The 23602-nt window shown below is 39.7% G+C and overlaps 1 protein-coding gene across 1 annotated transcript in view; it reads left to right on the forward strand.

Annotated features, from left to right (window-relative positions):
- The window catches only part of ERICH6 (glutamate rich 6), a 42604-nt gene that overhangs the window by 14222 nt on the left and 4780 nt on the right, over positions 1-23602 (forward strand). The window contains exons 4-14 of the mRNA XM_020980881.2: positions 485-601; positions 1108-1170; positions 1962-2017; positions 2102-2218; positions 12069-12170; positions 13165-13328; positions 13893-13951; positions 14797-14948; positions 19367-19452; positions 22172-22327; positions 23018-23246. Coding sequence (XP_020836540.1) covers positions 485-601; positions 1108-1170; positions 1962-2017; positions 2102-2218; positions 12069-12170; positions 13165-13328; positions 13893-13951; positions 14797-14948; positions 19367-19452; positions 22172-22327; positions 23018-23246 — 1301 coding nt within the window. The remainder of the gene's footprint in view (positions 1-484; positions 602-1107; positions 1171-1961; positions 2018-2101; positions 2219-12068; positions 12171-13164; positions 13329-13892; positions 13952-14796; positions 14949-19366; positions 19453-22171; positions 22328-23017; positions 23247-23602) is intronic.

Consider the following 23602-nt stretch of genomic DNA (forward strand, 5'->3'; position numbering starts at 1 on the left):
TTTCTCTGCCCCAAATGAGGCAGCATTTATAAGAATTTTGAAGAAAAAAGTCACATTATGTTAAAATATAATTTTGGTTGCTAGAACAATAATTCCTAACAATAGTCACTAAGCATCCACTACAACCAGCCAATTCCTTCCTTGCCCATTCCCCTCATATACATTTCCCACAAGGAAAAGTCCAGAAAGGGCTTGAGGCTGGGGAAAATATTATTTCTTAATATTTTCCATTGTACTAAGAAGGAGGTTTTAAATATGCTTTCATATCTTTATGTATATGATTCCCCTGGTTGTGCCTTCTTCACTGCATCAGTTCATTTACATCTTTTCCCTCTGGATCTCCAAATCTCTCATATTCATTATTTCTTATGGTGCAACAATATTGTTCTATTCACTTATAATGGTTCACTTTTGTAATGCCCATGGTAACCACCCAGAATTTCAGTTCCCAGTCAATTATTTATTAGTTCATTGTATGCCACAGTTGCAGCAAAAGACAATATATCCCAAAAGGAGAAGATTCTGGAAATAATACCAGAGTACAAGAAAAAGACAAGGATTAAAAATTTAAAGAGTGCACTACAAAAAATAGCAGTAGTCCGTGAGTAATTCCTTTTTTTTTTCTTTTTGGTCTTGGGTTTAAGGAATGAAAAAGAGATAGATAAGCTTAGAATGGTAGCCTGGGGTCAGATGGTGGAGGGCCTTTCAGGAATATCAGGCTAAGGAGCTTGGGTTTTATTTCTTGGTGGGGGAAATGAAAGAATTTGGAGTAGAGGAGTGACATAGTCTAAGCTTGTGCTTCAAGGAGATGAATCTGGCTAAATAACAGATTTGTTGAGCAGCAGTGATCAGGTCATATAGACTTGTCACTGAAGCAGGCAGTCCAGTTAGATGACGTTCCATAACATCTCTTAGCAGTCTGAAAGCAGGATCAGAGAAAATGGACAGTGGGGCTTATCTGGGGTCATGTGTCAGCAAGGCAAGTATAACAGGACATCAAGAGAGTGAGAGATTGAGTGGCAAGTGCACCATTGAAATGACCATATTTTATGGTTGGATTGGTTTGTATTTTCCCAGTAACATACTAACTGTGCATTTTCCTTCCAGGTGCTTTTGGCTCCTTTAAACCTGGGGATGTGTCTCCTGCTTCCTATTGCCCGTTAACCCGAGGTAAATGGACATTAAAAAAACTTTATCTGCCCCTTGGATGGTCCAATAAAAATGGCATTTGGGAAAAGATTCAGTTCATTTCTCTTTATCCCTACATCTTATGTGAGTCTTAGCTTTAAAAAGGATGGGGCTGGACCTGGGATTTCCTTGGTACAAGGAACTCCCAGATGAGGAAACTACTCTACCTGTATAGGTTGGGACATCCTCTGCAAATTATGATCTTAGCAAGTTGCCTGGAACACTGTTCTAGAAGGTTGTGACTTGCCCAGGGTCCCACAGTCAGGTCATGTCAAAGGCAAGCCTTGAATGTAAGTCTTCAAGGCTACAAGATAAGCTCTTTCTCCACTACATGACGCCTCTCATAGCTTTTGAGGCTGTAGTCTAAATTCTAAAGAATGGTACACCCTTATAAAGGGCTCTTCTTCTACCCTCAAGTAGCTGTTCATCAATTCCACCTGTTCACTATAAAGAGCATGGCCATAATGTGGGCCTTTCGGATACGGCCAAAAAAATTAAAAAGGGAAGGAAAATATGACAGGCAGTGCCATGTTATGGAAGAAATGCCAACCTTGGATTTCTAATTCCATCTCTGTTACCTTCAGCCTCAGTGACTTTGAGCAAGCCACTTAACTTCTCCATTCTTCAGTTTCCTAATCTGTAAGATGCAGTCAGACTAGATGATCCCTGAGGTTTCTTCCTGTTTTATATGCATGACCCCATGACTTAGCACAATAGACATTTCACAGGTATATGTTTTCCTTATTAACTAATGCTCATTGTCCTCCCCTTAGCACAATGGGCACTACATGAAAGGATGCAGCATTTAGACATTTTGTGTGACATGGAGGTAAAAATTCACAATTATACAACTCAGGACACCGTCTGTGCCCAGACCAAAAGTATTTTACATTCTTTTTTTTTTCTTTTAAAGTTTAAAGAAGACTTCAAAATGTTTTTTGAACCATTTCTGGAAACGATCCCAAAGGTTGGGCCACCAGCCATTCTAGCCTATAAACCAGAGCCAGCTCCACAAGATATAATTCTTGAGGTAATGTTCATGTCTTCTTAATATTGAAACATATATCAAGGTAACAAGACAGGAACCTTGGCAGTGTGACTAGCTCTGAGCTGGCTCTTCCAAACTTTGATACATCCTGGCTGTGTGACCCAGGGCAAATCATTTAACTTCTCAGTGCCCTTGGGTCCTCTCCAAGGCTGGAAGTGACTGAGAAGGTGCCTTTCTTCAAGAAGGAGCCTTCTCATCTAAAACCTCCAAAGGTAATATCAAGCCCCTTAGTGAGCTGAATGAACTAGCAAGTACAATGGGGTGGTGAAGGGGATCATGATGAAGAGAACAGAATGCTCCACGATGTGGCACGAGACCCAATTTTTAGTCCCAAATTTGCCATTTGCTTAACTTGAGGACTGTGGGAAAACCATTCAAGTTCTGAGAGCCTCCATTTCTTCCTTTGTACAATGAGGAATAGATCCTTTCCAAAGTTCCTGCCAGTTCCAGACCTCTGATGCTGAGAAGTTACACCTTGAGAACAGCACTGGTGGCTTTCCATAAGGAAGCTTCATGGTTAGATCTGGAAGAAAAAAAGGAGAATGAAACCTACAGGTTTTGCTCATTTAAAAAAATTCTTTGATGGAGATATTTCATGGATTTGTAGGCTTTTTTCATGGGGTCACTTAGCTCAGCTGGTAGGAGGACCTTGATAAGCAGCTGAATTCCATGGCTTAAGTTGGGGTATCACATGAACTAATACAAATGTCATTTCATCCCATGGCCTCAGAGAGCACACTGAAGCCAAGCCATGGATTAGCAAATATGTGCAGTGGCCCCAGAAATGAGTAATGAAAAGGCATCCCCTCTGATGGAAAAATAAATCCAGAAATAATAGCCAGCATTTATGTAGTGCTTTAAACTAGCAAAGTACTTTAGTATAACTGCAGCTGATTGGATCATTATGGTAACCTTTCAAGGTAGGTGCTTTCATCCTCACTTTACAGAAGAGGAAACTAAGGTTGAAAGGGGAGAAGTGATTTTTTCATGTTCACATGGCTAGCAATTCACAGAATTGGGACCAGAATCCTGGACAAGAATTCTTGTGCCTGGGACAAGCTCAGGTCCCACAGCAACAATTATGCAGAGGATAATCCCATCACGAGCATGCTAGGAAGAAGGGTGGCACAGTACCTACTGCATAAGGGCTTAAGAAATTTTTGTTGACTGACTCCCAGAGAATCCATCCTTTTTTTCTCTTGGGTATGTGGGGAAATCCTTTATTATCTGGAAACCTTATTATTAGGCTGTTAAATCCAACTTTGTGTGACTAAAGATTGTTTGCACCAAGAATGTTGTCTTGATCTTGATTTTGATTTCATTTACTCTTTAGGAATGCCAGAAATGGTTACAAGGAATTTTGGATTCCCTCAGGTCCTGGACCCTCCCAGAATATTTCTATTTTGGGTTACTACACTCAAGTCTTATGGGTCCACCCAAGCCTGTGTTTTGGGCTCTCCTCGTGTTTTGGCTTTTGCTCAATTTTTATTAAATGTTTACAGTATCTATCTCCATCTACTTAGTTTGTTCTACTGGTTTCCTGAAAGTGTACTTGTTAAACTCCTATATAATGCAAATCTTCCAGGGATAAGAGGAAGCCATCTCTCTCTCTCTCTCTCTCTCTCTCTCTCTCTCTCTCTCTCTCTCTCTCTCTCTCTCTCTCTCTGTCTCTGTCTCTCTCTCTCTCTCTCTCTCTCTCTCTGTCTCTTTCTCTCTCTCTCTCTCTCTCTCTCTCTCTCTCTCTCTCTCTCTCTTGACTTAATGCATTTCTTTCTAAAGCTATTTTGGACTTGGTGGTTTGTTCTCATCAATAACAGGTGTTAGGGGGAAGAGAGGTGCCAGGACCGTAGGGGTGGCAGCCTTGGTGGTTGCATTTCATGGTGGCATAAGCCAGCAGAGAGCCATGAGGTGAGACACAGAAATGGTAGTCATTGAAGAGAGGAAGTATTGCCACCTTCTCCCCTGCCTTATGGCAGCCCTAGTGCCCCTGTACTAGTTAGGATTCTGATTGAGCTTTAGAGCCAGGTCTCCTGAGAACATAGATCTATAACTGGAAGGACCCTCAGAGGTTATCTAGTCCATTGCTCCATTTTAAAGGTAAGGAGAATGAAGCCCAGAAAAGGGAGAGGCATCTTGACCAAGATCACACAGATAGTAATGATAAAAGGCTAGATTTGAACCCAAGTTCTTTTACTCTATAGCGGGGGCACTTTCCACTGTACCATGCTGCCTTCTAAATGGATTATTCAATCTGCTACATCACAGTGATATCTATAGTTCCTTCTCATTCTAAAATTCTGTGATCCATTTGGGGGGAGGTAGAGAATATGGGTAGAGAGTGAAGAAGTAAATGGATGACTCTGAAGTTCAAAATTGTACTCGCTGTTGATTTACAACCAACCAAAAAGAAAAACCACACTCCATGACTAACCCAAGAAGCTACTATGAAACAAGCTTATTAAATAAGAGAATAGGAGTTCACTAGAAATCAAGTCAAAGTAGGGAGAAAAAAAAATTCTAATTTGAAATGTGCTTGAGGGACAAATCATTGGCACCTTACACTGGAACTTCAAAACCTCCTTCATGCCAAGGAGGCCATGCTTTTAGCAGCAACATGGTATAGTGGGTAGAGCCTTAGAGTCAAGAAGACCTGAGTTCAAATCCTGCCTCTGATATTTCACCTAAGTACTTAATCCTGGGCACAAATCACTTAACCTCTCTCACACTGTTTCCTCCTCTATAAAAGAGTAGCACCTACCTCACAGTGTTATTATTAGGATCAAATGAGATAATAATTTTTGTAATGTCCTTTGCATATATAAATACTAGCTATTATTATCATCATCATCATCATCCCTGATGGAATCTCTCTATTTTTTTTTTCATTTTTAGGCAATTGGGGTTAAGTGACTTGCCCAGGGTCATACAGCTAGTAAGTTTCAAGTGGATGGTCTGAGGCTGGATTTGAACTCAGGTCCTCCTGACTTCAGGGCCAGTGCTCTATCCACTGTGCTACCTAGCTACCCCTCTGATAGAATCTGTATAACAAAATGGATAAACCCTTTAGAAAGCCAAAGGCAAAGAAAACATTCTGGAAAATAAGAGGTCAACACTTTGGATATTATGAGGTGGGAGGGAGGGAAGGAGGAAGGATTGAAGGAAGGATGGAAGGAAGGAAGCAAGGAAGGAAGGAAGGATGGAAGGAAGGAAGCAAGGAAGGAAGGAAGGAAGGAGAAAGGGGATAAAACATTCATATTCAAATATATCTTATGGGAGACACTTAAATATTTTCAAGATATCAAATATGTCAAAAAGAAAATTTAACAAAGCAAAGAAATTGAAAAGGACTGGATAATTTTCAGAGAAAGAAAGCTAAGAGAGTTGGAAAGTTGGGATGCATCTGTCTCTGCTTATCTAGGGCCTAATTAGACAAGCCTTTAGACACAAGGCCCTAAGGCATCCTTTAAGCACTTACTATTCATTGTATTAAATTGGATGGAAATGGGATGGAATTTTTAAGGGTGCTAATTTATTCTCTAGGGCATACTTTCATCTATTAAGAAAGCAATGGAGAAAATATTAATAATGTTACTCTGCATTATCAGCTTATTATATAACTTATTATACTTGTAACTGTGTCACGTGTACATTTTTTTCCAGGGCTTTAGTTGTTAAACATTTACCAGAACACTTCTGTTTGTAGGGAAAATCAGAGGTAATTTCAGAAGGAAGGCACTAGCATTGAGGAAAAATGGAGGAGGGTCCTTTCAGGAAGTGGATTGTAACTGAGACTTGGGAAGCCAAGAGGTGGAGACAAGGAGAGGGATTATCATAGGCACAGGGGATAGGTAGTGATAAGGCTCATAGCAGGAGATGGAGCACAGTGTGGAAGAATAGCAAGGAGGACAGTGTTGCTGGGTTCTAGAGTAAGTGGAAAATAGTAAAATGTAAGAAGATTGCGTGAGAAACGGGGTTCAGTCACTCCTTGGTAGGGTTAGGGGTTTAGCCCAAGCATGCAGCCACAACTCACTGCTCCCCTAGAGCTCCTCATGGAGTTCTGTCCTTCCTCAAGAAACAAAACTTAAACTGAAATGAGAGAGGGAGATGTTTATTTACGGTTCTTGCAAGAAGCAGGTGTGTGTGGGGGGTAGGCCCCCCCAAAAATACACACACACTGACAGAACAAGAGCAAGCCTTTTATGCATTTAGTTCCTTCTTGTCCCTCCTTTCAGGGCCAGGATTGGTCCCTGCTCTTCTGGGATACAATCTTCCTGAAACTCCCACTTCATAACACGTTCCTCCTCCCCATAACATGTGAAATGTGCCTAGTTCTGTGCTATTGCTCCCCTCTGCGCAGAGAAGTTAGTATTAATGAGCCTATTATGCATGTGCACTCTAAGTAAAGCTTAACCTGTGTCCTACTTCCAGCCTCTTTAACCAAACAACCAGTTTCATCCACTTTTAGCTGGTTCTAGAACCTCTGACATAGAGCTACTTTTTCTCTCAATTTCCTTACATGGAAATATAATCACTTCTTACCTCTCACAACTGGAAAGGAAGAAAGGGGTCAGTTGTAAAGGACTTTAAAAGAGGATATTTGATCCCAGAGATAATAAAGAGCCAGGTGAGTTTATTGAGTAGGAGGGAGATGTGGTCAGCACAGCACCTTAGGAAGAACACTTTGACAGTTGAGTGGAGCATGGACTGGAATAGAGAAGACCTGAGGTAGAAAGACCAACCAGAAGGCTATTGCAGTAGTCCAGGTGAGAGAGGATGAGGACCTCTACCAGGGTGGTGTCAGTATCAGAGAGCAGAGGATATATACCAGGGATATCATGAAGATAGAATTGACAGGACTTGGCAATGGGTTGGATATGGTTGAGAGAGCTGAGAGAGAATGGGGAGTCTAGAAGGATACCTTGGTTGCAAGCCTGTGTGAATGGAAGGATGGTGGTACCTTCAATAGCAATAAGGAAGGTTAGAAGAGAACAGTTTAGGAGGGAAAGATAATGAGTTTAGTTTTAGACATGTTGGGTTTAAGGTTTCTACAGGACATACAGTTTTAGATGCCTCATAGGTAACTACTTATGTGAAAATGTGATGTCAACATGAGATATGAAAATGGAGGTTAGGAGCAGGGTTAGGGTTGCAAAAGTAGATCTGAGAATTGTCAGCACAAAGTTGAATCCTTGGGAGCTGATGAGATCATCAACTGAAATAGTATAAGAGGGAGAAGAGAAGAGGACCATGGACAGAGCCTTGGGGACCACCCCAAGGTTAGTAGGCATGATCTGGATGAATCAACAAAGGAGACTGAGAAAGATTGGTCAGCCAGGTAGAAGGAGAACCAGGAGATGATAGTATCAGGAAAACCTAGAGAGGAGAAAGTATCCAAGAGAAAAGGGTGAGGGACAGTCAAAGCCTGATTCTATGATCCTAAAGCCAACTTAGATGTTGACATTGTAAAATGTCCAACTGCCACTACTCATGCCCGGATTTGATTGTTTGCACAATCATTATTGGATGCCACTCTCAGAGAATACTCTCAAAGATCTCTTCTCTCATTAAAGCTTGGTAAATAAACACATACCTATGATATCTCAGTAGGAAAAATAGGCATTACATCTTCACAAATTTTTATTTGTAACTTCACTGAAATCTCCCAAGAGTTAGAACCAAAAGCATTTAGTCTACCTCCAAGGTTTGCAAAGACCTTACAAAAGTTGCCTCATTTGACCATTACAACAGCCCTGTGAAGCAGGTGCCATTATTATCTTCATTTTATAGACGTGACGAATTTGACAAGAATGGCTCCTAAGGTCCAGAGGTCCTGGTTCAGGTCCAGAATTTCTCCATGTTTGTTTAAAAATCTGACTTGGGACTTTGTAATCACACTTTGTCTAGAGTAGACCCATCTCCGCATGTTCTGACCATACTCCAAGATCATTTCTCAAACTGAACTACTAAGCATTCAAACTCTACTGATGGGCTGGCCACATTGTTCAAGTGCCAAATATATGTTTGCCTAAAAGACGATTTTATGGAGAACCCACACAAGGCAAGTGCTCAAAAGTCAGAAGAAGCAATAGAGGGACATTCTCAAGGTCTCCCTGAAGAAAGTTGGAATCAATTGTGAGACATGGGCAGCACTGGCAAAAGACTGCCCAGCATGGGCACATGCATCTCCACATCAGAGAAGGTGCTCTGCTCTATAAGTGAGGTAGAAACGAAATATGAAGAGATGAAGAAATAAGAAATATCTCAAAAGAAATATGAGATGCACGAATTTAGAGACATCTCCATTCCAAATGTTCATACCGACTATTTGTGCCCACCTGGTGGCAGAGCCTTCTGAGCTCATACTGGTCTGATCAGCCACAGTCAGACATACTGTACATTGACCTTGACATAGTGATAGCATTTTGGTCTTCTCTGAGTACCAAGGACAACAACCAAGCAACCAACATCATATTATTAAATGATTTTCTAGAATTCAGCCACAACAAGCTAACTCAAGTGAACTTGCATGATTTCTATTAAGTATATGTGACAGCCTTCTGTTAAGGAAGGCTGCACAGGTACACATGACGTTCCTTCATCAGGGAGGAGGCTGCACAGGTTTGCATGACAACTCTGTCATGAGGGGAACTTCTGAAGGTGCCAAACCAAGTGTAGGGAAGAGCAGCCCATGTGTGCTTTGATCCCCTTTAGAAATCAGCCCCTTTTCACACGAATAAAGTCAGATCTAAATAATTGGAAAAACATCAGCTGCTCATGGGTAGGCTGAGCTAACATAATAAAAATGACAATTCTACCTGAGCTAATGTATTTATTCAGTGCCATACCAATCAAACTATCAAAAAATTATGTTGTAGAGCTAGAAAAAATAATAACAAGATTCATTTGGAATAACAAAAGGCCCAGAATATCAAGGGAACTAATGAAAAGAAATGCGGGGAAAGGTAGCCTAGCCATTCCAGATCTTACATTGTATTGTAAAGCAGCAATCATCAAAACTACTTGGTACTGGCTAAAAAATAGGGAGGTGGATCAGTGGGATAGATTAGGTACACAAGACACAGTAGTCAATGACCATAGTAATTTACTGTTTGATAAACCCAAAGACTCCAGCTTCTGGGATAAGAACTCACTATTTGACAAAAACTGCTGGGAAAACTGAAAAAGAGTATGGCAGAAACTAGGCATAGACCCAAATCTCATGCCATATGCCAAAATAAAGTCAAAATACGTTCATTATTTAGATATAAAGGCTGATACTATAAGCAAACTGGGAGAGCAAGCAATAATTTACCTGGTCAGATTTATGGAGAACAGAAGAATTTATGACCAAACAGGAGACAGAGGACATTATGAAATGCAAAATGGATCATTTTGATTACATTAAATTGAAAAGTTTTTGCACAAACAAAGCTAATGCAACCAACATTAGGAGGGAAGCAGAATGCTGGGAAAGAATTTTTACAACCAATGTCTCTGATAAGGGCTTCGTTTCTAAAATATGTAGAGAATTAAATCAAATTTATAAGAATACAAGTCATTCCCCAATTGATAAATGGTCAAAGGATATGAACAGGCAGTTCTCAGATGAAGAAATTAAAGCCATCTATAGTCATATGAAAAAATGCTCTAAATCACTATTGATTAGAGAAATGTAAATCAAAAAACTCTGAGGTACCACATCACACCTATCAGATTGGCCAACATGACAAAACAGGAAAATGATAAATGTTGGAGAAGATATGGGAAAATTGGAACACTATTGCATTGTTGGTGGAGTTGTGAAATGATCCAACTATTTTGGAGAACAATTTGGAACTATACCCAAAAGGTTATAAAAATGTGCATACCTTTTGACCCAGCAATAGCACTTCTAGGGTTGTATCCTAAAGAGATTATAAAAATGGGGAAAGGACCCACATGTACAAAAATATAGCAGCTCTTTTTGTGGTGGAAAAGAATCATAACTTGAGGGGATGCCCATCAGATAATGGAATGGCTGAACAAGTTGTGAATGTAATGGAATACTATTGTGCTATAAGAAATGATGAGCAGGAAGAATTCAGAAAAACCTGGAAAGACTTGTATGGACTGATGCTGAGTGAAGTGAGCAGAACCAGGAGAACGTTGTACACAGTAACAGTCACGTTGTGTGATGACTAACTTTGACAGACTTAGCCCTTCTCAGCAATTCAAGGACCTAAGACATCTCCAAAGGTCTCATTGATGGAAAATGCTATCCACATCCAAAGAAAGAACTATGGAGCTTGAATTCAGATTGAAACATACTATTTGCTCTTTTTTTTCTTCTGTTTTGTTTCCTCTTTCTGATAGTTCCTCCTACTGGTTCTAATTCTTCCTTACAACATGACTAATGTGAAAATATGTTTAATAGGAATGTATATTTATGGTCTTTATCAGATTGTATGCCATCTTGGGGAGGGAGGTGAGGATGGAGGGGAAGAAAAATCTAAAACTCAAAAGCTTATGGAAGTCATTGTTGATAAAAATAAATTAAAAAAAAAAAGAAATCAGCATCCTACCAGGACTATAAACTCAACACTTATATATCCCCTTTTGAATTGTAAACCTATCAGAATTGGCTTCTCTTGTTAGGAAAATTTGTCTTTAAAAGGTTAAGCAAGGGCAATTAAGTATCTCAGTAGATAGAACACCAGGCCTGGAATTAGGAGGAACTGAGTTCAAATCCTATCTCTCAGACACTTACTAGCTATGACCCTGGGCAAGTCACTTAGCCCTGTTTGCCTCAATTTCCTCATTTGTAAAAATGAGCTGGAAAAGGACATGGCAAACGACTCCAGTATCTTTGCCAAGAAAACCCCAAATTGGGTCACAAAGAGTCAGACACAATTGAACAACAACAACAACAACAACAACAATGTTAGCTTGGCCCATACAAATCACATGCCTCGTCTCTGATAATAAACGCCTTTTTACCTCATTTTCCTTAGCTTGTCTTATTTATTAGGTAAAGCCCTAATGAAGATTTTTCTTTCAACAATATAATACATTACTTTATATTGTATGATATATAACATTAAATTTAAGAGTATATTTATTTATAAAAGTGTTGGAAAAACCCACAGTAATTAGTAAATATATGTACATATACACACACATATACATGTATATGTGTGTATACATATATTTGTATGTATGCATCTATTAGTGGTTCTGGTGAAAGAGGAGCAAGTCGACCAGAGGACTTTATAGTCACAGAGAGGAAACAGAACTTCAGCTTTGGGCACTTTTCCCAGAAAGCAGGTTATGCAAGGAAAGAATGCTAAATTTGGAGGCAGAGAGCCAAAGTACAATTCTGTTTGCTGCCAAACCTGTGACCTGGGGCAAGTGTCCAGTAGAACACGAGCACCTAGAGAGCAGGGCTGTTGCTCCATTGGCTTTTCTATCCACAGTGCCTAGCAAAGTGCCCAGCACGGAGTAGGCAAGTAGCAAATGTCTGGTGAATTTGTTGAAACTCCCTGGGTCTCAGTTCCCTCAAATGCAAAATAAGAAGATAGAGCTAGATAATCTCTAAGACCCCTTCCCAGGTCAGAGTACTGGGCTGAGTCAGACTCAGACCCAGGTTCAAACTTGACTTTTTCACTGACTGCTGTGTGAAGATGTTGGGCAATCCCCCTGTCCTCTCTAGACCTCGGTTTTCTTATTTGACCAATGAGAGACTTGGAATAAATGACTTCAAATATCTCTTCCAGTTTGAGGTAAATGATCCTATGACCCCTCTTGTATGTTACTGCACTTATCAACCACTGGTTATTTTTATTTCTTCCAACAGTGGGACATGGAGTATTCTGCATGTTGTGAGTTTTGTGGATGTGAACTGAGACCATTTCCTTCCCTGGATAATATCAACTTTGATGCTGAAAGCTATGAGAATGTAAGATGTGTGAAAAGCCTTCCAAACAGAGGTTTGCTAGGGAAACATGTACAAAACGTTATAGTGTAACACATGGCCTAAGGAAATTATTCTAATCCCCATTCACACCAATAAATCATGTCCCCAGAAAGTTGATGTTATACTTCTCTTTAGGATTCTAAGGGCAGCCCTGAGAGGTTCAGGGTTGTTTTTCTAATGCCATAGTTAGCCCACAAGCTCCCTCCAGTGCCCTATGATTATTGGTTCATATCCTTTAGTTAGCCAGACTTAACGGAATAGTTGCCAAAAAGCTTCTCTCTGTGACCCGTTCTCCCGTAAGTACGTAAAATCCAGGGGAAAGCAGGCTGAAGTTTAGAGATCACATGTAGCAAAGAGATAACTCACAGCTTCTGGAAGAAGACATTTCTTTAGCTTCTGGTGTGTCTTTGGCTCTCAATAAAGATCTGCCATCCGCTGTTCCTGAGATATTGCAAGGATGCTGATGGCAAGTCGAAAATCCTTAAGACCCTTCAGAGCTAAAAAGGTCTTCCCCAGGCTAATGGGCTAAGGAAGAGACCGAGGTGTGCTCATTTCCTGGTCTCCCCAAAGAAATCATTTGGCCTGGAACAACTCCGTACCAAGCTGCTTGACTCTCTGATTCCTATTAGCTCTCTGGTTTTATGCAAATCCCCAGAGGCAGGACTAACTTCTTCAGTCAATTAGTAGAGGATCCCTTTGACGTCTAAGGAGGTGTCCAAGCCATCCATGCTCACTAGTGACCAGCTGAAAGAACCTGATACATTTATCAGGAAGAGCAGTTTATAACTTACTTTAAGTGGGATGGGATAATGTGATTGCTTTACTCAGTTGAGCCCCACCCCTCTATCAGCAACCCTTCATACAAAACTTTCTGTGCCTATAAGGTTTAACTGTAATTTTATGGATGGTCATTAATTTTTCAATCAACCTTCAGTCCAGTTCATAGATAATTAACAAACACAACTTTGTTTTCCAGCTCTTCTGTTGTCTTGAGTTCAGGAGGCTGTTTGAATATGTTCTACATGAAAGGGAACTAATCAAAATTATGTATCCAGAATCTGATTTAATCTCCATCCAGCCTCATGCAGCCTTTGGCAGTGAGCAGGAGAGGGTCAAAGCAAAGGAATCGTCCCTTCGGAGGTAACGTGAATCAGCCCCAGTGGTAGCTCCCAACACCTAGATGCCCTGTGTTCTTCAGATCCCAATGGCATTTAGCAGCTGAGCTTCTCATCCAGAAAGAGATGGGCCATCTAGTGGCTGTAGGGTCAGTTTCCTAGAGGGGAAGTCAGAGGACATGGGTTTGAATCCAGGCTATTCTGGGTATTACCTGACCTTAGGGAAGTCATACAGCTTCCTTGAAGAAACTCACTCTTCTCTTGGGCTTGAGTTTCCTTCTTTGTAAAATGAAGGGGCTGGACTCAGAAATGGCCCCCTAGGTCCCTTCCAGATTTAAATTGATGATTCTATGCACAGACACACACACACACACACACACACACACCTCTGTATCCCTGGGAACACAAAGATAGATAAGACAAGCCCTACTCTCTTGGAGTTCAGGAAGTAGCAAGACTTCCTGGTTGGTCCCATCCAATTAAAGTTATAACAGATTGCACCAGGGTATAAAAAGTGGGTAAGTCTGCTGGATCCACAATCACCTAAGTACAAATTGCATCTTGGTATCATGTGTTTTCATTTCTTTAGACAACAAGAGAGACAGATGGCCAGAACCTTTGCATTCATGTCAACTGAGCAAGAAGAGAGTGAGTTCATTCTACCTAATGGGCACCCCAAGATAATTAAAAATTAAATTAAATTAAAAATCTTTGATGACAGCATTTTAAATAATAACCTGTTTGTTGTTAACTTTAGGATACAAACATATTAAAGGAAGGCCTTCAGCATAATGGGTAGCTTCTTTGGTCAGGAGCTATGGGAGGACATGGATGAGAAAGTCTAGATAGGGTCAGGGAGTGCCTATGTTAAAGAGAGCACAGAGCCAATTAGGGGCAAAAATCTTTCCAAGGACAACAAAAGATCAACCAACTGAAATGCTGAAACAGTGGAGCCTTCTGTTTACTTAGACATTCTGGCTAATTAGAAACTCTTTTGTATTTCAACTCTAATTGAAAAACTTTTCTAAATTGGTTTTTGGCCATTTGCTAAGGGCAGTCCCCTAATACAGTTGAATCTTTCCTTTTTAGTTGAGGGCCCTACACACCCTCAGGACCAACCTTTGGAATATACATTCTAACTGTGTAATATTAGAGACTGGATTCAATGGATATGTCACCATGAAATGGTCATGAATTTGTTTTCTTTCAATTTGTCTCTTTCTCCTAAAAATGGAGTACCAGAAAAAAAAATCTACATAATTGAAGGTTCCACTGTATTGGACTGTGGATAAGGTCAGTCTCATACTCAAAGTCATTCCTTCTTCCTTTTTGTTTTCTTCAATAAAAAACCCATTAAAATATATGAAGAATTAGTGTTGCAAAGTAGTAATACAAATTAAACTTCTCTATTATATGAGAGTTTCTGGGAAAGTATTGAGTTCCATATTGATGTTAGAATTTTTCTAAGAATTCAAATGTGCTTCTTTTTTAAGGTAATATAAAGCAGCTTAGGACAATAACGTACCAACTAGCCCGGGACCCCTCAATAAAAATACCGAGTGAAGAGCAGTTAGTTGACTCACTTGAGGAACAATTTGCATTTTCTATTGACTCTGGTGATATTTGGATACTACCTTGCATAAAGGTAATTTTTCTCTGTTACTTTTCACTTGGTTTTTCTTTTTCTAACCCATGTTGAGCATTTATTTAAAAACATAAAATAAACATTATCAGGAATGAGACAGTGTGATATGATCATAGAATTGCAGACAGAGTTGAAAAGGGCTTCCCAGATCATTTCAACCAGCTGCTACCTAAATCATCAATCCTGTCTACAACACTCCCAATAAGTGGTCATCTACTTTCTTTCTGAAGACTTCCAATGACAGAGAACTCAAGGCCTTATCAAGCAACTCAGTCCACATTTGAATAGCATTAAGTTCTTATGAAGTTTTCCCTCATGTTGAGCTAAAATCTGCCTGTCTATAATTTCTACCTAGTAAACCTAATTCTGTCCTCCAGGACTAAATGGAACAATCTTCTCTAATACAAAGCACCCTTTGAAACACTTGAAGACTGTAATCATGTCCCCTGCCCATAGTCTTCTCTTCTTCAAGATAGAGCATCTTCCATTCTCTCAAGCAATCGCCATATTGTATAGTTTCCTTCCTTTTTTTTGTGAGGCAATGGGGTGAAGTGACTTGCCCAGGGTCACACAGCTAGTTAGTGTCAAGTGTCTGAGGCCAGATTTGAAATCGAGTCTTCCTGAATCCAGGGCCGGTGCTCTATCCACTGTACCATCTGGCTGTCCTTATTGTATAGTTTCTTGGAACATCTTGGAAACTGTCTTCTAGATATGCTCTAGCTAATCAGTGTCCCTTCCAAAATGGGATGGTCAAAACTTAGCCTTTTTTTAAATAGTTTCATAGCTCATGTTGAACTTGAATTAATAAACTGAAAACCCCAGATATTTTGGAGACAGGCTGCTGTTTAGCAACATGCCTCTTATTTTTTAAAATAGTATTTTATGTTCTGCCCAATTATATCCCAAGACAATTTTTAGCATTCATTTTTACAAGATTCTGAGTTTCAAATTTTTCTCCCTCCCTCCCTTCCTTCCCCTCTTCCTAAAATGGTAGGCAATTTGATATAGGTTATATATGTGCAATTATGTAAAACATATTTCCCTATTAGTAACAGTTGAGAAAGAAGAAACAGATCAAAAGAAAAAAATGAAAAAAAAATTTAAGTGAAAAAAGTATGCTTCGATCACATTTAGAATCCATCAGTTCTTTCTCTGGATGTGGATGGCATTTTCCATCATGAGTCCTTTGTAGTCATCTTAGATCATTGTGTTGCTTAGAAGAACTAAGTCATTCATAGCTGATCATCACACAATGTTGCTAATGCTACATATAATGTTTTCCTGGTTCTGCTCATTTCACTTTGCATTGATTTATATAAGTCTTTCCAGGTTTTTCTGAAATCTGCCTACTCATTATTTCTTATTGCACAATGGTATTCCATTATACTCATGTACTACAACTTGTTCAGCCATTCCCCAATTGATGGGCATCTTCTCAATTCCCAATATTTTGCCAGCATGAAAAGATCTGCTATAAATATTTTTGCACACATAGGTCCCTTTCTCTTTTTTATGGTCTCTTTGGGATACAGACCTAGAACTGGTATTGCTGGGTCAAAGGGTATGCACAGTTTGATTGCCGCTTGGGCATAGAGTAAGATGCTTTTTAAAACATCTTAGTTTGACAATGAATTGTATGTAGAATTAATTTTCCTCTTCAACTACGTTTGTCTCTTTAGACACTACCCTCTTTTCTCATTTCTCGGAATTGACTATGATGTGATTGGTATCACTCCTTTTTCCTTACTGAGCCTACCATCCTTTTTGAGCCAACTTCAGTTCAGTTTGATAAACTGAGAATCTCCTCTGTGACACAACAAAAACATTAAGTGCCTACCATATATTAGGCACTGGAGTATGAGGACAAAACAATAATTTCTGCCCTCAGGGACCTTACATTCTTCCACAAGAAAAATCGAGGCAGGAGACAGCATTAAAAACAAACTGGAGGTGTAGGAGGTGAGGAAATGAAGGCTTTGTGGAAAAGGCGGCCACTGAGTTGTACCTAGAAGGAAAAGGATTCAGAGAGCTGGGGGTGAGGAAAGACCCCATTCTGGACTTTTGGAAACTCATGTAAGTGGGAGATAGGGTGTTGTATTTGGGTGGTTAGTGAACCATTTTTATTGTAACGTACAGTTCACGAAGGGGATAAAATAAGCATGAAATAAAGCCAGAAAGGTAGATAGATGGGAGCCAGAGTTTAGAGTGCCTAAAATGTCGGACTTAAATGCTATTTATAGAAAGTAGAGAGCCAAGAGTTTTTTGAGCAGAGAATTGTCATGTTTAGACTTGTGCTTTGTAGAAAGAGGGGAGGAAGGCAACTGTATAGAGAATAGATATGCTATCCTTAAGAAGTAATTATTCATTCTTCCCTTGAGAATCTTAAATGAAAGGAAAACTTCCACCTCCTAGAGCAGTCCATTACACATTTAGATAACTCCAGGTAAGCACTGTCTCTACCCCCCAGCCCTGAACTGTGCTCTGGAGATAATAATACAAAAATATAACAGCCCCTGCCTTTGAAGAGCATACATTTTATTGGGGGCATATGACAAGGGGTGTGCTGCAGCCAGCTCATACCCCTCTCCAAAACCGATTATTAAATTTTCAGAGTGAACATTTACACCTCAGAAATCAGCAAGCTACAAATCAAGATTTCATTAATTATTTTGTTGATTGTCTAGATAGACTTTAGAAAGTTATTGAGGAGGGAATGTTAATAATGCAGATGAAACTTAAAAATGTGTCCTGAGTACATTTTTTTCCAGAAAGTTGGTTGTTAAACATTTACTAGCACACTACAGGACATAATGTATACAGATATCAATAAATACAAGGTTAATTTGAAAAGGGAGCAAGAACAAACAGCTGGGGGAAATCAGAAAGACTTCACATTAGATGGGGCACTCAGATTCAAATTTTGATGGAAGGTAAAAATAGGTGAGGGTAAAGAAGTATATTCCAGAGATAGGGGACAGTCCATGCAAAGGTCCTGAGGTTTTAAGCTCAGTAAGTCAACATAGCTGAAATATGGATTATGGGAAGGGAATGGATAGAATTATAGAAATGAAGGTGGGAGCCACACTGTGAGATGCTAAGCAGATGTATTTCAGCTTAGTAGCAGTAAGGCACCACTGTAGACTTTCTGGCTAGGAAATTACAAGGTCAGACTTGTGCCAGAAGATGATTTTGGCATCATAGTGGAGAATAGATTGCGTAAGAAAGAGATTGGAAACAGAGCAATTCTAATCACAGCAGCCTAGGCTAGAGGAGTTGATGGCCAGAAATGGGGTGATGGTCATGTAGGTGGAGATGGGGAGATAGATTGATATTTAAGTTCTCTATTAAAACACTCCAGCCATAGGAGCCTACTTATCCTTTCTCTGAAAGATTTGAAATTTCACCTTCTAAAGTTTCTTGAGTAAACATAGATTTAAACCTGGCATTCCTTCTCTTCACGAACAAAGATGGTGGCCTGGCCATTACCTCTCAAAGTTATCTCTACTTCCTTCCAAAGGACCCATGATGAAAATGCTATCTGCCTCCAGAGAAAGATCTGATGAACTCTAGGTGCAGAATGAAGTATAATTTTTTGTGTGTGTTTTCTTTACGTTTCTTGTTGGTTGTTTTTTTTTTTTTTGCAACATGGCTAATATGGAAATGTTTTGTATAACTTCACATGTATAATTGACATAATATTGCTTGCCTTCTCAATGGCTGGGAGTGGGGCAAGTGGGAAGGAAAGAATGTGAAACTCAAATTTTTCTTTAAAAATTAAATGTTAAAAAATCTCTGCTTCCCCAGTTTGCATCTCTTGTTCTTATTAGCCACTTTCTAATTTTTCCTTAGCTTAAACTTAAGTCTTGAAAATCATGCTAATGGCTGTTTTTAAGTGCTTGAAGAGCTATCAGGCAGAAGACTGATTAGGCAGATCCATTAAGGTTGGCCTCAGGAACAGTGGGTGGAAAGTAGGCAGATTTCATCTTCATTTAAGGAAAATCTTCCAAACAATTAGAACTATCCAGAAGTTGAATGGGGTTATCTTGGAAACTATTGCATTTCTCCTCCCTAGAAGATGTTTGGTAAAAGCCGGAAGACCATTAGTTGGCTATATCATAGAAGGGATTCTTATTTGAGTATGAGTTAGACTAGATGGCCTGGAAGGTCCCTTTTAATTCAATCTGTGACCCTAATAGATTTCATAATTGCTATTTATGAATATTATTTGGAGGAGAATTTTTAATGTCCATAGACTCATTTATCTCTAAGACTTGTTTTTAGCGGTGGGGACAAAGAATTGAAACTTTGCATCTAGTGACACGATTAGGCAAACCTTGGTATCTGTAGTCTTTGTTTGATAAGTGTGATCTCCATAGCCATTGAGAGCTAAATGTCCTTTCCTTACCCTTGGTGCACAGAAAATAGAAAAGGAGTTCCTGGAAAAACACTACAAACACGGAGGAAAGTTTCTGACCATGTTTCCAGATGGCACAGCCCAAATATTGTATCCTTTTTGTTGTATATAATTGTTAACCTCACCATTCATTTGTAATGCCTGTGGGGGGAGGGCTAATTGATTATCACCACTGACCATGGGCCAGTCCATTCTTCATAGGAGAAAGAGAGGAGATTAAAAAAAAGCTTTCTGAAATATGGAGGCCTTCAGTGAATTCTCTTCCTACGACACGATATATTCTAGAGTTGTTGAAAGGATCTTTTTTACCTTAGCCCAACTCCAGTGACATGGTCAGAAAAATTGATTTTTAAACTTATTATTATTAATCATACTTAATTACATAATGTAATATGATTATGTATTATAATTAATTATTACTCTGTGTCCTGGTTTCAACTCTTTTTGACTTTTCTGAAAACTATATCAGATTTTAAGGTAATTCTGTGATATGTTCACATCAACTCTGAGAGAAACTCCTTAGATAATTCATTATCATCAGCTAGAATCATTTACAAAAGACCTGTAATCTCACCAGTTTGGGGGCTTCTATTAGTTGATCAACAAGCATTTATTAAGTGCTTTCTGTGTGCCAGGCACTGTACTAAACTCTGGGGATGCAAAGAAAAGCAAAAGTATTGTTCCTTGTGCTTGAGAAGCTCACATTCTAGTGAGGGAAAAAACATGGAAACAACTCTGTAAATATATATGCATATGTATATGTATATGAATGTATGTGTGTATGTGTATACATATACATACATGTAGATACACAGGTATATATGTGTACACCTATACAGACGTGTATATACATGTGTATATTTATACATACATGTGTACATAGAAATAACAGATACATATATAATGTGTGGGTATAGATAGAGATGAAGACACTAGCAATAGGGGATCAGGAAAGGCCTCCCATAAAAGGCAGGCTATAAGCTGAACCTCAAAGGAAGCCAGGGGAACTAAGAGGTGGAGACTTCTCCTAGCAGAGAGGACAGCTGTACAAATTCACAGAATCAGGAGGTGGAGTGCTGTGTGTGAAGAACATGGAGGAAGGTAAAGAATTTTTTTAAAAAGACTGGAAAGGTTATAAAATAATAAACAAATAGCATTTCTATAGTGCTTTGAGGTTTTCAAAGCACTTTACAAATATTATTTCATTTTATCTTCACAACGTCCTTGGGAGGTAGGTATTATTATTATCCCCATTTTACAGATGAAGAAACTGAGGTTAAGTGATGTGCTTAGAGTCACAGACCTAGTAAGGATGTGAAGTGATATTTGAACTTCAGTCTTCTTGACTCTGGGTCCAGAGTTCCAGAAAGTAAAATACTGCCTGCCCTCAGGGAGCTTACATTCTAAGAAGTCAAGATAATGCATAGAAGGAAGCAGTGGAGGTTGGATGGGAGGACACAAAGGTAGTCTGGAGGCAACTTGGGGAGGAATGGGCTAGGCAACATTTTGGTGACTCCAAGGATAATGGAAAGCAGCCACTTGCTAAAATGGACAGAGTACTGACCATGTAGTCAGGAAGACTTGGGTTTAAGTCCCACCCCTGACACTTACTACCTATGTGGACGTAGGCAATTCACTTAACCTCTTGGAGCTTTGAGTAATCTTCTAAGACTTCTCTCCTTAATTATAGATGGCTATGTTCCCCACCGGTAGAAGGGAGGAATTCCCCCCAGGAATGAAATCACAGATGCCTTAACTTTGATGTCTAAGCATAGCACAGAATAGCAGAAAAAGCGTTTGACTTGAAGGCAGGTTCAAATTCTAACTCTCCCACTCACTACTTCTGCCCTTCAGCAAGTCTTTTCAGGGCCCCAGGTTGGAAAATGGGGGAGCTGAACAACATGACCTCTAAGATCCCTTCAGCTCCAAGTCTTATTCCCTAAATCCTCAGATCCTTATCAAGGATAAGCCCTCCACCAACCCTCTCTCATCCATCTATCCTTTCTATTCTCACTGTCACCATCCTATTCCAGATCCTTACTACTGCCTACCTGGACTCTCACAATGGCCTCCCAATGGGTCTTCATACCCTGACTCCCAGATGAATCTTCCATACAAAGTTATTCGGTTGTTCTCTATTGTTTTGCAAACAAAGTTCATATGCGTTAGACTGTTACCCAAAGCCCTTCACCATCTGGTGCTAACCTGCCCTCCACATTCCCTGTGCGATGGTCAGATTGGACTACTTGCCCACCCTCAGGTTTCTAACCCTTTGTCTCCACTATTCCTTATGTCTTCCTATCTTTGTCTGTTGAAATCCTATCCACCCTTCAAGACCCACCTCTTCAAGATAGCCTTCCACAGTAGGAAATGATCTTTCCTTCCTCAGACCTCAAATAGCCCTTTGTTGACATTTTTTTTAAGGCAATTGGGGTTAAGTGACTTGCCCAGGGTCACGCAGCTAATAAGTGTAAAGTGTTTGGTCTGAGGCCAAATTTGAACTCAGGCCCTCCTGACTTCAGGGCCAGTGCTCTATCCACTGCACCACCGAGCTGCCCCTGTTGTTGACATCTTTCTTAGGCATGTTGCCTGTTCCATTTTCTGTGTTAGTGCTTTCTATATATGTCAACCCCTTTCCAACTTGTAAGCTCCATGAAGGCAGGGACCAAATCTTGCTTGTGGTCTCCCCCAGCAGTCTAGCAGACTGTTCTGCTGGTAATAAATGTTTGTTGAGCTGAATGGAATTGGGACAATTGGGGAAAAAGATGGTCAATCTTTCAATGACTCGATTGTCCTTATCTGATCCCAGCTACCCTTCAGGAAATTTAGCAGCCATCGTTGTGACCAACAGGATAAATGGTTTAATTTGTGTGATCCAAGAAGACACAACAAATAAACCGGCAATTAGGGCAATACTTGATTCCTGTGGAAAAATTACTTGCTACTATCCCAATGGAAACATTTGGTATGTTTTTTGAGTTCTCCCTGCTTCCATGTGAATTTGTCTACTGATCCATCACATTGAGGGACATTTCTGGTAGTTCAAAACTATTTCATGGGGCAGCTAGGTGGTGCAGTGGGTAGAGCTCTGGCCTTGGAGTCATGAGGACCTGAGTTCAAATCCAGCCTCAGACGCTTGACACTTACTAGCTGTGTGACCCTGGGCAAGTCACTTAACCCTGATTGCCTCACCAAAAAGCAAAACAAACCCCAAAAAAACCCCACAAAAAAAACCCTATTTCATTCAGAATTATAGAGCAAAAATTAGATTCTAATCCAAAGGTATTTAAGCTTCTGGAGAGAAGAGGTGCTTCTAAGATGCAATTGTCTTGCACCATTGGTTGGCATAAATTGTCCTTCACTTTGGGGAAGTAGAGGCAGCATCACATAACTAATTAGAAAGAATACTAAACCTTGAATCATGAGACCTGAGTGTGAGTGCCAACTCCAATGCCTAATAGCAGTGTAACCATGAGAAATTTACTTAATCCCTTGAAGCTTCCCCATCTGTAAAATGGGCAGAATGTTAATTGCACCACCTTAACCACAAGGTCTCTCAGAAGCAAGGACTGTGGAAATCTTAAAGTCCTCCAGAACTTTGAGGGGCTGACCTTTACAAATGCTTATATTTTTTTCTTGCTTTTTTTTCTTTTAGGATTAACATCAACCTCTTGGGAGGGCAATTTTCAGACCAAGAAGGCAACCGAGTGAGGACTTGGAAGTGGTCCAGTACCATGACTTCATTGCCCTTGGTTTCATTTAAACCAATATTTCTGTCTTTAAACAATTATGTGGGCATCCGGATATTAGACCAAGACAAGGTTGTTGTCTCTTTTCTAGCACTGGGGCAACAGGCAAGAATGAATGTGGGAACCAAGCTGAAGGTTAGTATATTTTTGAAAGTCAGTCAATTAATCAACAAACATTTACAAGGCACCTACTAGATTCCAGGCATTATGCAAGGCAATTATTGGGGACACAAAGTCAAAAGTAAAACAATCTCTGACTCAAGGTCTTTACATTCTTTTAGGGGAGACAACATATACCTTTAGAGATACATACAAAAGAAGAGACAAGGTAATGTGGGGACACAAGGCACCAGCGACTGGATAAATCAGAAAAAGCTTCATGTAGAAGTTGACATGGCTGGATGGGGAAACTATGCCCTGGCCAGCTAAGAATGGTTTTCCCATTTTAAAATAAAGTTTTATTGTATTTAAAAATATATAAAACATTCTTA

Source organism: Phascolarctos cinereus, unplaced genomic scaffold, assembly GCF_003287225.1.
Source record: "Phascolarctos cinereus isolate Bilbo 61053 unplaced genomic scaffold, phaCin_HiC Scaffold_7;HRSCAF=346, whole genome shotgun sequence".
NCBI classification, from domain to species: Eukaryota; Metazoa; Chordata; class Mammalia; order Diprotodontia; family Phascolarctidae; genus Phascolarctos; species Phascolarctos cinereus.